Here is a 13674-nt window from a genome sequence, read left to right as displayed (position 1 = left end):
GCAAGTGTTTGCGTGTGTGTGTGTGTGTGTGTGTGTGTGTGTGTTGATACTTCCGGCACAGGTTGGTGTTATTGTTCGTGTGAGGCTGACCTTGGGGAAGCGATCCTTGTACACATGGTTCATCATCACTATTTCATTGTCATAGCAGGATGGAGAGCGCCCCGGGCTGCAGGAGACAAACACAGAGTGCAGGACTGTAATATACATCGCTGGCTGACAAAATCAAAGAAGGCAGTGGGGGGTGGGGGGGAGCCGCTCAGCCAGGAAGAAAAAGGAATTGCAATTCTGTGTTTTTCACTTGAATGAAGAAATAATTCACGACTTCCCTACATGTCCGTTCTGTCTGCATATTATGCTAATCGACCGATCAGAAATTCAGTACACTCTGTTCATCTAATGTGTCCGCTGTCTCTCGTTTATAATGTCATATTCTTCCATCACAGGCGGGGCAGGGATGTCAGAAGGTGGCAAACACATACATGAGGTAAAGTGTGACAGAAGCAAAGCCATACAACTCCTGAACAACCATCATTTCACAGCAAAGGGAAAGCTTATTATCAAAGATGTCATGTGGGCAAACACATTTGAGTTCGGCTTCACAGAATGACCTCATATAAACGGTGATGAGATACGTCAAGGTACACAAAAAAGGACATTCTGTGTACTGAAGCCACAAGATAGGATATTATCTAGGCCAGCCAACGCGGAGGAGCTTAGTATGAAAGGAGAATACTGATAAGTAGTGACGTGTTGCATGTAGTCAGGGCATGTTGCATCCAGAGGGAAGGCTGTGTGGTTGAGGGGAGGGTACACCAGAGACTCCTGCAAATAGAGAAGCTTTTGCACTCTAGAGAGGCACAAAGCACCGGAGGGCGAGCTGTAGAGCATATAACTCCACCCTAACCAGCGTAAAAATGATGCCAGCATTTAAAGGCTTCTTCCTTGGCCCACGTCACACCCCTCCACTAGGCTAGGAGACAATCAGCCTGGTAGGTTTTGTGTCATATAACAGATGATCATACAGAAAACTGAAAGCCTCCAGTGACAATATAACCACTGAGGAGAAGTAATAACAGGGCTGGGGAGCTGCAAAGTGCATTAACTTGATGTTGTACTTATATTCATTGATGTGCTTATTTTCTATTTTGGTTAACATCTGCACTTAAACTTCAAGAGGAAGTGGGTCTGATAGTCATCTGATTCATTTCCTAGATCGTGGACAATCTATAACCATAGACTTTCGCACAATTGTTATTTTACTTCTCCTTTCTTCTCGTAAACACGTTTGGCCATCATGAGTACAAGGCACATATTTTCACATCTTGAAGTATGAAGCATATCCTTTTACATCTCATTGTTATTGTTATATTGTCCTCATTATATATTCTTGCCTGGCTCTGCCCCACCCCAGGGATCAGTTAAGTATTTCAGATTCTGAGTGACTTGAATATTCCAATTACTAGCTGAATAAATGAGAACCGCAGAAACAGTGAGAAACAGAGCAACACACGGCTGAGCTCCAACAAAACTTTGATTCTCTCTTACACGGCAACGTTTCCATCTCCAAGGAAGATCTGAGGAAGGCCTTGGAGATCGAAACTTTACCACGCAGGAAAGAATCTGGGAGTTTTTTTTTCTTTTTTCAGTGTATTCCGTATTGTATTCCGTAATCAATAACAAATATTAGCTCCATTTAAATCAACAACAAAACTAAATTGCTGATGTTATTATTCCATTTATACTTTATATGTATATAACATAACAATCCCTATTGATACTCAAAGTTAAATATACACGTTAGCTCCCATTTATTCAAGAATATTTGGACCAAGTTATTACCAATTTATTTAATGGACCAGATTCAACTAATCTGGTAAACTACGAACAAAAACCATTCTAATAATATTGACAACTTTTGGAAGAATTAATTAATACCGTGTTTTATGGTCCAACCCAGAATCTACCAGTGCTTTAAATCGGTACAGTAATTAATGTGTTCTATTTTTAGAAAAATGCCAGACTTGGAATTTTTTCCTACTTCTGCTCTTGGTGATGACATGCATATAATATTGCAGAATCAGGGGGGTCTGGGGGTTATTGTGGCCGGATCTCATTTATTAAAAGTGCCTTAAAACATGACCTGCCGTTCTCTCACCTGAGGCTCCGAGAGCGAGGACGGACATGTGGCGAGCGTCGCCCCCCATCATCGTCCGTGATGCTCTCTGTGCTGCCAAAGTGCTTGGACAGGAAGTGCAACTCATCCATGGTTGGCTGGAAAGGCAGCTGATGCAGACGCTCCTGGGACGAGCTGGATGACTGGAGGCAGGGGGCAGGAGGAATTAACAGTAAACTGATAATTCTTAAATTTTTTTTGTAATTCCTCTGTTGCAGCTGCTTCATAAAAAGTACTTTTAAAATCCCGAGAGGAAAAAAAGAAGATTCCAGAACACCTTAATTCATGTAAGCCAGAGAGGAGAGCACCAGGTATGATCGTGGGTGGAAAGAACTGAAACACCAAGAGACTTAGTGAATAACAGAAGAAACAGAGAGAGGTGCAGAAACAAGAAAACGTCCAGAAGGAGACAACTTATATGGGGGGAGACTGCAGGGAAAGAAAGAGTCAGTGCAAATAAAAAAGGCTTTAAGTGTTGGCTGCCTCAGGAGGTTAATGGCAGCGCTATTTGTTCCCAAAGAAAAGACTTTTTCTTCAGCACAGGAGGGAAACACCAGCCTGGATCAATGGGAGGCATAATGAACACATCTCCCAATGGGACACTGTGGTTGGCTTTGGCCACACAACGATTTCTGCTATAAAAATCCATTAGAAACTCCTTTCAAGTTTTAGCCACTTGGAAGCTGAAGAAAGCATTGAAATCATGTTGTGAAGCAGTCAACAGAATCAATTAATAACCTCTCTGGAGAATGACGGACAGCGGAGTCCGAGGAAAATGCCGTTGGATGTGATGGTTATCACAGAAGAAAGATGGCTCGTATCTGTTTACCTGTGAGGTTCAATATATTCCCTCCATCTTTTATCTACTTCTTACTCCGCCTCGAAATGTACACCCCCTCACATACATTCAGCTCATGCAAGACAAACTCCACACACACACACACACACACACACACACACACACACACACACACACAAACACACACACACACACACACACACACACACACACACACACACACTCCTCTCCTCCTTTCATCTGCTCTGTTCAGTATGCAATGTTCCTGCTGTAACTAATCAGGCGAGTAATGGACCATGTTAGAACCGGCAGAGCACTGGAACCTGATGGGATGGGGGGGGTGATGGAGGTGAGGTGCAGGGGCGTATTGGGGGGGGTAGACTGAGAAACCATCTTGAAACTTGTGTAGCATCCTGCTGCTGAGAGGAGACACTTGAAAGGTGGTCAATGACAAAGGGATGTGTGACGAGCAGCAAAGATGGAAATACGTTTATGAGATGAGTCAACACCTGAGTGCCTCACACACACACACACACACACACACACACACACACACACACACACACAACAACAACAAGGCGAATTTATCAGACACGCACAACAGCAGTGCAAATGAACATAGTTGTCTTACTGCTTTTGCCATTATTGCCCATCCATTTCCACAATCTCTCCTTTGCTGGTGATAGAAATAGTTATTGGAGCACTCTGAAGCAGATTGGTTTAATTTCAATTATCCCTGCTCCACTTTTCTTTTCTTTTTTTTCCAGGAAGGACAACTCATCATCTGTAGATAAATCAGGTCGATAATATCTTAGCAAGTTATTTTTAGTTCCAGTTTACATGGGATGCATGTTCTATTGCGCTAAATCACTGTTAAATAATTGGCTGAGACTTTGCAACAGCGGCAGCAGCAGCAGCAAGTCAGCAACCCACTGGAGTGTGTGTGTGTGTGTGTGTGTGTGTTTGCGTATGCATGGCGTTTAGCTGCTAGAGCTGCATGTAATCATTTCAAAGTGAAGTGAAACAAAAGTAGAACATGCAACTTCAGAACATGAATATAAAAGCAAGTGAATTTGAAGCATGAAACTATATGCACATAAATTCTCTGTGCGAAATGCATATTCATGCGAAGGATACCAAAGCCGATGTCGTATATTTAGCGACTGAAGCGCTGTTTTATGTGTTGATTCCTTGACTTCTGCAGCTAATTTAGTGAGTGAAGAAAAAGCTGACTGCACAGTTTAGTGTTGTTACTGTTCTCTCTCTCCCTGGTTACAAAAATAAAATAAATAAATAAATAGTAATATAATAATGATGATGATAGGAACTGAAGAATGAGTCTGATTCTAATTAAAGTGGTGACTAGTTTAATTTATGGAATTAATAACTTAACTTGAAGCTAACTCAATCCTCCATCTCTACCTATAAAAAAAATTCTAGATGGTTGTTTTAAATTGATTCATATCATAAAACAAATAAAAAAACCCGTCTCAGAAGAGGATCCATGAGACCAATTCATGTGAAGGGGGGCTTCAGAACCACCCATGAGTCTGATGAAAAGGTTTGAAAAGTCAAAATATATTGGATACTGGGAAAAACATCCGATATCCTCCACAAAAACTGGTTTCGGTCCTACTGTTAGCCAGCAGTGTTCCTGGCAGAACAACAAGGGTCAGCCCACAAACGTCCAACAGCACTAACCTGGGATCAACCTCTGACCTCGTCAGTCTTTCCCTGACAAAAGTGGTGCCTCGTGCCAACCTTCAACTAACTCTTACCGTTGAACTTGGTGTGTTGGTACCATAACCAGAGGAGGGCAGAGACGCCAGGGACCATCTCCGTCCATCAGCCCTGAGAAAAACACCAGGAAATAGGTTACAATCACGTTTTTCTCACTTTCTCACTGAACATCCCTACATTTTATAGTCTTTTTTTTTTTAAAGTGCAGCCAAAGCAGTTCCACCTTAATTCCTCTTAATCTATTCAACTAGACTTTAACTCCTTTGATTTCTTTCAGAGTTCCTCCCTCCATCCCTGAGTTTGACACTTCCTCTCAGCCTGATGTCACGCCTCAGTCACATGACAAGAGCAGTGAAGGACAAAGACTGTGTAACATCAAGCTCATTTGTGTGTGGGTGCGTGCGTGTGTGTATGCGTGTGTGTGTCTGTGTGTATATGTGTATAAAAATAATCCCATCAAAAATCTCACACGACTACTTCACACTGTTCTTATCCTGTGAATATAGCAGGGATGCCAACCTTCGAGATGAAGCGAAGGAAAAGTGGGCGGGTCCACTTGGTGAGAAGTTGCGTGGGCTGTCCAGAGGGCTGCTTCCTGTTAAAGTACATACAGACAGAAAACTGACATTGTGGATTATTGGAGAGGATTACAAACCCATATTTTGCAGTATTTTATGTAGGTGTACTGTGAATAAAATCAGATTCATTTTTTTAAAAATCATGTTCACTTGAGAGAGATACTGCTTTCCTAAAAGCCAACATCGTGGCACTCACATTTTAATCTATGTACATGTATTCAATCACCAATAGAACTCTAAAATAACCTTTTGCATTTATGATTTTATTGATTTCTAATCTCTTTTCCTACGTCCAGTTCACATACAGACATCATCTGCATAATTAAAGGAACCCTGTAGAGTTTTTGAATACTCATAACAATATGGAGCAACAGACGGGTGTCAAATGAAAGAAAAAATATGGAATAAAGAAGCAAGCGCACAGGGTGTCAATGTCCACATCCATAGGACACCAGGGGTCACTGAGCGGTTTGAGTATGTAAATGTCGATCATATGCTGTAGTCACCTGACCTCAGCCCTGACAGGAGATTTCAGACTGACAGCATTTAAAACATCAAATAGAGAATATATATTTTGGAGGAAAGATGTAGTTTGTTTTCTTGAGAAACACATTTACTTTGGCTACATTTTCAGCAAAGAGAAACGCTGAAACACCCAGCTTAGCATGGTATCATTGCACAAGATGTTATAATAAACAAAAATGTGTTTGTGATTGGAGCTCAATCAATGAAATACTAATGTCAGCGGTTTAGCAGAGTGAGTGTAACTCGGCGCACACATGTAGCAGGGGAGGGACTCGCGGATTATGATTGGCATTTACATTAGCCATCCATCTATTTTTTTATACCACTTACCGTTACCGCTAAGGGTCGCGGGGGGGGGGGGGGGGCGGGGCTGGAGCCTATCCCAGCTGACATTGGGTGAGAGGCGGGGTTCACCCTGGACGGGTCACCAGTCTATCGCAGGGCCATCAGGAGCAAATAGGGGCTCAGTATTTTGCTCAAGGATACTAGGACAGGGTTACAGGGCGAAGTGAGGATCGAACCATCGAGCCTTCAGTTGGTGGTCCTGTCCTACTTTGAACAATTATCCTCAACCATGGGGGAAGTGGCTTTAGCTCTCTGACTGTAATGCATCGTGTGATACACAGGCAAGAAATATAAAAAAAAAACCTTTTCAAAATTAGCAAATCCCATGTGTGAATAGTTTTACAGGAAGAGAAAAGACAAGGATTGCGATCTAAAAAGAGATGCATTTTAAGATAAAGATTTAAAGAGATGAGCGAACAATTTGTAGAGGGGAGGCGGGATTAAAATTAGGGAAACGTAATATTCATTCATGGGACCTTTAAGTAGAGTGAGGTTAGTGGTACCTGTGCTTCTCATTGGAAAGCTGTTATCGGTAGCTATTGCAGCTTGGATACGAATTGAAAAAAGGAAAGGAAAGCATTGGTTGTCTACGTGAGATACACAAAGTGACGTGAGTGTAATCATGCGCTGTTTTTCTTTCTGAACTTGTATACTGACCGATGTGCCCAGGCAGCGGTGAGTGCGGCCGTGGCAGGGTGGGGGACGTACTGGTCAGGATGAGGCTTTTACGGTTACTGGTTCTGCAACTAGAACATAAGAGAACAAACATCACATCAGTGTTTGTCTTCGTTAAGACTCCGTCAACACCATGCAGATGACAGCTGCCACACACACTGATTAATGACATGTTTACTTCCCTCTGAGTGAATGTGTGTGTTTGTGTGTATGTGTGTGTGCACGTGGCTGCCTTTAAATGTATGTTTTGAGAGCAGTACGTCTCTGTGTGTATGTTTCAGGCAATAACACAATACTTTGTTGACATCAGGGAAGAGCGACGGATCAACAAAGATTTTTAATATCCTTTAGGTCCTGCCCCATGGCGGCTGCTGCCAGGAATTAATAGAGGGAGTGACGAGGCGATGGAGGGATAGAGAAACAGCTGGAGGAGACGAGAGCAGAGGAGAGGGCAGGTATAGGAGAACTGAAATTATTGAACCATAAAGGCTTCGCTTCTGTTGCTGCTGCCACCGCCACCGTCTGTGTCTTTGAACAACTCAGAGCGCAGAGAGATGTTAAGGTCTCACACGTCGTAAAGAGGAAAGTGGTATTTTCGGTTGTTATATTGACGTGACTGGGTTTGCTCTAGTCTGCTTCTCCACACTGCCTGACTCTGCAGAACTGAAAAAGCAACACAAGTTTGCTGCATGTTGCATCATCCAGCACACAGCTCTTTATCTGAGTAAAGTACATTAAATAGCAGATGCACACATAAAAAAACTTGACATGTGTCAAATAAAACACAGAGCCTGCATCCATAATCTATATCCCTATCTCGCAGTCCTCCCACATCCTTCCCTTCTTTTTGATACCAGTTGTTTCAAGCACTCTGAGACATCAACCCCGTGGCAGGATTTTATCGGTGGCAGTCCGCCTCTGTGGGCGCCAGCCGAGGGAGAGCTTGTACTCAACCTTGCAGAACAGAGGAGGAGCATATTGAAATATTTAGGGGAAGTGCATTAGCTCTGGATGCAGGGATGGATGTGGCTTAACGCCATCCTTCGCTACAGCTCTCACAAGATGAGAACAGAGGAAAGGAGCAGGGTGGGCGGGGGGACAAGACAAAAAGTGCAGAGGCTTTAAGTGCATACTGATTTTCTTATGTACTTCCTCTACTATATGGCTATGATGTCACCTGTAATCTTTGTTTGTTTCATGCAGTCCTCCAAAATCCACCTTCCAATCAAAGGCTGAATCACTTGATCATACGTTAGTCAAGCTTCATTCTCCAGCGTATTCATAGCTTTTGATTCATGATTCATCTTGTCCGCAGCGGCTCTACCAGCCGAATGGCGGTGATTCACTACACGCTGGAGTGGCAGATGATGTAAGCCACACAGAATAGTGACAGAGATGCAATCTTACCTTCCATCTGTGACTTATTGATTACTATCATCAGTCTCAATTCACATCTTCGCCATCTTTCCTCAACGTATCCTTGGTTTCTCCCCTAAACCTCCTTTCTCCATCCACTAAATGATGTCTCTAAATGAGGAACAAGTGAAATTTACTTAGTAAAGACTATTTATTCTACACCCCTAACCTACCCACCCACCCCACCCCTTTTTTAAGCTTTAAAGAGGTGGCTGATTGATAAAGGACAGTAGCAGATGGAAAAGTCACCAGGGCAAAGCAATCTAATCTTCCATTAAAGCCAGAAGCCTCAGGCAGCCACATGCTTTATAAAATTGCTATCTTAAACGAATGCAGCAAAAGGGCATCATGCTCAGTGCATTTGTACAGTAAAAAAGGTTGAATAGGAATGCTCCTCTTTACTCCAACAACCAGCCGTATATTTATCACCACTAAAGGTCATATTAAGAGTCCTGCTACACATATTCCTGCAAAAGCTGCAAAGAGTACAGATATTTCTTAAATCAAATGTCAAGTCTTTTTGAAGAACTTGTTATTCCTGCAGCAATTAATCGATTTGTGTATTGAAGGGAAAAGCAACAGTTTCGATGGTCGATTTGTCAAGCAAAAACGCCCTTCTGTTGCTCATTTGTGACAAATGAAGAGTCCTTTTGTTTTGGGGACTATTGGAAGAAGTCATATGAACATGTCACTTTGTCACCTATACACAGCTTCTCCCTCACCAACACTCCTATTGTGTCACCTTAACAGTTCAAGGTTAAGTGATGTTTTACAACTCCAGGATAAACCAATGGGGGATCTCAGTGGCAATGAGGTGAGGGGTGCAGGTCTACAATCATGGGGTAAGTCCTGGCACCCGCCAACCAACGCCCCCTGTTCTGTGGGTGTATGGCTAACAGAGTAAATCCTGAATTGGCTAAACGAGTGAAATCAGGAGTTGTAGTCCATCAGCGGTTTGTCATTGCCTACAAACTTAGACTCTGGCAGCTCCTGTAACGGCACTAAACTAGAACCTGTGGATGCACCAGGGACGTGGGACGTGAGAGGGGATGTGCTGACGAGCTGCGATAGAGACTGTCACTCCTGCATTATCCACAGGAGCTCCAGCTCCAGCCAAGCAATCATCCAGCACGACTCAGATCACTGTGATGGACACATCTCCTCTGAATGCCTTTTCAACCTTGACTGCCAGAGGCTCCAATGATTGGTTTCCTAATTTTATTGTCATTTTATAGATTAAATGATGAAAAGTGTCAATAACATGCAGATTAATCAATGTCAAAACAAGAAATACTTCAGGTGCAGCTGTGAAACATTAACATACACAAACACAAATACGTACTGGATTGGATAAACTGGGCGTGATGTTAACAAATAAGCCTACAGATTGAACATACAGAAAACAACTCCACAACGTGTACTGCATTTAAAACTACACTTATTCAACAATGAAACTGTTTATTCTGGTTAATTTCCAAACTGATTTTATTTAGTCAGCACGTTCTTCCTTCAATCTCCATCACTCACAATGCACCTGAACCACCAGCAGTTTGTTGGGAGATACGCGAGCGTTACGCTAACTGCTAATGTTGCCTGAGGCCGCTAACCTCAGAATCACATCTTTCAAACTCCACAAATATTTTCTCTATTGACAGGCTTTGTCTCATCATTCTCTAAAGCTGAAAATACAATTTAAGCTGTTTTTTTTAACGCAGTAGCCTATATTCTTTAAGACCTGGAAGCAAACTTTGATGTGTAAAAATAAGTGGAATAAGTTCCCCTTTGAGGATTTCTCTCCACTTTCACTAAGGAGAGAATGATACTTCTCTATATTATCCTCTAATGCTTACTTCATAATTAGCAGCAGCTAAAAGCTATACATGCTTATGAAGGCTTTAGACTAACAAGCTGTGGTTCACAGAGAGAAGATAAGAGGTGGGAACGTGTAGCTAGTGAAAGCAGAATGTGTGTATGTGTGTGTAAATGTATTTAAATCACTCTGTCACAGTTATTGCCGTCCAGAAGGGGCTCGTCCTCCCTCCATCTGGATAAAAATGTGTGTGTGTGTGTGTGTGTGTGTGTGTGTGTGTGTGTGTGTGTGTGTCTGTGTGTGTGTGTCTGTGTGTGTCTGTGTGTTGAATTGGACAGGATGCGTTTGTATACTGTGAATCACCATCTTAGAGTCATACATTGAAAGCTACATTTGTGATTAAATGAAAACATGTTGCCCCTTTCAAGGCAAACACAACTGCATGTCAAATTCTCTTCACTTGGAGGCCATTTTGGTGACACCTAAGAGCAGCTAGTAGGCCCTTTTCACAGCAGCCATTTTGACATGTTATTGCAGGGAAAACAATTCAAATGAATGACAGCTCTGTTCCACTTAGGCAGGCCAGTGCTCCGTGGCGTGCGTGCTTGCTTATTTGATGGCTGTAACACACTAAATAGCATAGGACCATAAATGGACCACTGTGAAAAGGGTCTACTAGCTCCTCTCATCAATCTGAATGAAAGGGCTGCAATGCAATTCAAGTGGTGATCAGAATATTAAAACTGCTTTTGTAGCAGAGAAATTTCACTGATGAGAAGTGAAAGCTAGTATAAGCACGGCACTCTCCACCATTTTGAACTTTAAACAATTTCTAGACAAATATGTCCGTCAACGCTGTCTCCTTGGTCATCCTGTCTACCCTTGTCTGTAGACGTTTTCACGCGCTGTTTTAATTTTTCATATTCAGTCCAAAATGACGACAGCTGTTTCCCCTCTTGAGTATTCACACTCTGCTCTCATGTACTGATGTTGCTTTCACATCCTAATTCTCGGACCATCTCTAATTCTTGGACCTTCCCTCATGTTGTTCACCGGTCTTTCTTTCTGTCTGTCAGAAGGACTACACAAGAGATTTAATGCCAATTATTACCAAGTTTGATGCAGAGGTGTAGCATAGATCGGGGAAGAACCCATTCAACTCTAGAGCACATCTAATTTAAAAAACTGCATTTTTTTTTTTACTTTGGGTTTGGCTGAGGTTGCCTTGGCAGAGCAATGCAGTCTCTGCGTGCCCTCCAGTTGAATAAATATAGCCCTGTTTGTTCCCCTTTCAAGTCAAGTCATGGTCTGTCTTCCAGGTACCTGTCAGGAGCCTGGCTGCAGCGATTTGGACAAGATGTAGGCGAGACAGGGACGACTGACTTCTACCTGTAGTTGTCAGTCGTCCCTGTCTGCACGGATGACTTTCTCTACATCTCTGAAGGAGAGAAACAGCTGGATTTTGGCTTTTAAATTTGAAGCTAAAAAAACAGCTTTCATAAGCTTTTTTATATATTCTATTTATATATTGTATTATTATTTTTTTATATTAAACATTTATGTGTTCCTTTTATGTTAGAATGTTTATCAAGTTCTCTGGTTTCATTTTTGGATTTTCACCTTTACCTTCCCCTGGTCAGATTTCCCGTGTCGCTGCTTGTCGTTCTTTAACAACTTTTTGTTAGTCTGCTACGATCTGGACTCCTGGTGGCCAATATCATCTTTATCTGCACAACCTTTCCTATAGCTTCCATTCCTGATCCCTGACTTCCTGGTTTGTGACTACTGGGAACTTCAACTGTGTGCCAGCGTCTCGTTTCTTTTCTGTAAGATCTCTCGTTTCATCATCCCCGAGCTCTTCGGTTTCCTGGCAGGCGGTAATATTTGGATTTACACAGTCATGAATTTAACTGAAGCTCCACTAATATAAGAATCTTTCCCTTTAAATATTCAAACCTTTTCATATCCAATTAGGTTAATCAAGAGCAAATTTCCTCTAATAAATTGATCAAGAAGACAGATGAAGAGTGACAGCAGAAAGAGGAGGATGTGATAGGCAGTGAGCGTAACCATGGCAACACATTTAGAGTTTAGATCCCAAAGTGGTAAACATTGACCGTTTGCCTTTGAATGTTTTCACCAGCACACATAGTGAGAAACACAACACTCTTGATAAACAAATAAAATAATGAAGTTGATTTCTATAAAACCAATAACACCAGAGAAACATGATCTCGCGCTGCGGGGAACAACAACTCTATGAGTCACTGTCTGTTGTTTGCGTTTTTATGTGAATGCCAATCTTATAATCCATCATAATCCACTATGTAATCCATGATGCAGGCTCAACCTGTGTGTAACAGAGGAGCGGCAGCGAGGCTCGACGTGGTCATCGAGTTCGATTCATTAGTGTCAGTGGTGCAAGCTGCCATCACGAGGGCAAAAAGAGCTGACGAGAAAACTACAAATATATCTATAATGCAGTTCTTTATATAGGAGAAAGAGGTGACGATATCATTATTACTTAATTCTTAAAATATGTATTTAATAATGAGAAAAAGATTCAAGGTTGCAAAACTATTCACTGTCCATTTATGTTATATTAAATTCTTTGTACATTGTTCTGAAATGATCCGAATAATGAAGTATTCCCAATGAAATCCTCTCCTAGTGACTTAATGTGTTTTGCATCGATGCAGTGAGGTTTTTAAGACTGTGGCAAAGGTTCAAGAAAGATTACAAACTTGATCCAAAATGTGAATAGTGACAAATACCTCGTGAATGAAGGAGAGCATTTAGTTGCCAAAAAAAAGTTAAAACCAAAGCAGATTATAGCAATTAAGCAACTTCAAAAAAGTGCTGAAACAACTTAAAATAAATGCTGCCTATGTTGGATGTGCACATAGGCAGCAGTCTGCTACCATGTTCACCATAACAGCAGGTGAGGATATGCTAAACTCAGTTCGGTGTTAAACTATTTGAGTCACAGGATGCACATTCTCACTCACTGTCAGTCTGGTTCTATCTCGGGTTTGGATTGCGGCCCCCCTTGCCCCTAAAGTTGGTGGTCCAAGCACAATTTTCCTCCATCATTTGCCTTCTCTGCTTCTATTTTGTATTTCGCTCACAGTACTGACATATCGGCAGCTAGCTGTTAACAGATATGGTACTTGTGCAGCATTGTTGTGCTAACACAGTCTAACATCACTGTAACGCTCACTGTTCTTGCACAATGTTTCAGTAAAAGCTACAAAAGAATCACGTCATCAGTGGGGTGTCTTAGCACTCGTGGGGCCTAGTCAGTGTCTAACCCTGATCCCACGCTAACCTCATCACTATGGCGTCTGTGCAGTGCAAAGTGATCCCACTTCATGGAACAGAAAATGCCAAAGCTGAAAGACAGTGAGAAACAGAAACATCGAGAGCAACCCCAACACACTATGTTGTGACAGTCAGCCCCGACTTGTCTCACTCTCTCTCTCTCTCTGCTCCCAATAATAAAACCCAGGGCTGCCATTGGCAGGGACGCTCCAGTCAGTGCACTGTGGGAAGGTCAAAGGTTAAATCTCTGGTAATGACTCGTGCAGAAGCTTTGACGAGCAATTATCCCCCC

General features: G+C 42.1%; 1 protein-coding gene across 5 annotated transcripts in view; it reads right to left on the bottom strand.

The window, feature by feature from the left end:
- mast1a (microtubule associated serine/threonine kinase 1a) overlaps positions 1–13674 on the bottom strand; it is an 80657-nt gene that overhangs the window by 30520 nt on the left and 36463 nt on the right. For 4 of the 5 annotated variants that reach the window (XM_086211167.1, XM_086211170.1, XM_086211168.1 and 1 more), the window contains 5 exons: positions 6818–6906; positions 5232–5307; positions 4751–4823; positions 2156–2316; positions 91–166 (listed from right to left, as the gene is read on the bottom strand). In XM_086211167.1, coding sequence (XP_086067293.1) covers positions 91–166; positions 2156–2316; positions 4751–4823; positions 5232–5307; positions 6818–6906 — 475 coding nt within the window. Of the gene's footprint in view, positions 1–90; positions 167–2155; positions 2317–4750; positions 4824–5231; positions 5308–6817; positions 6907–8242; positions 8354–13674 lie in introns of those variants that run through there. The other variant, XM_086211171.1, reaches the window with a different exon arrangement.

This window comes from Aulostomus chinensis, chromosome 8 (genome assembly GCF_037954235.1).
Source record: "Aulostomus chinensis isolate RoL2024-O1b breed Wild chromosome 8, RoL_Achi_v1.0, whole genome shotgun sequence".
Taxonomy (NCBI): domain Eukaryota; kingdom Metazoa; phylum Chordata; class Actinopteri; order Syngnathiformes; family Aulostomidae; genus Aulostomus; species Aulostomus chinensis.
Note: the sequence above shows the minus strand (reverse complement) of the source record. Positions and strands in the feature narration are given on the sequence as shown.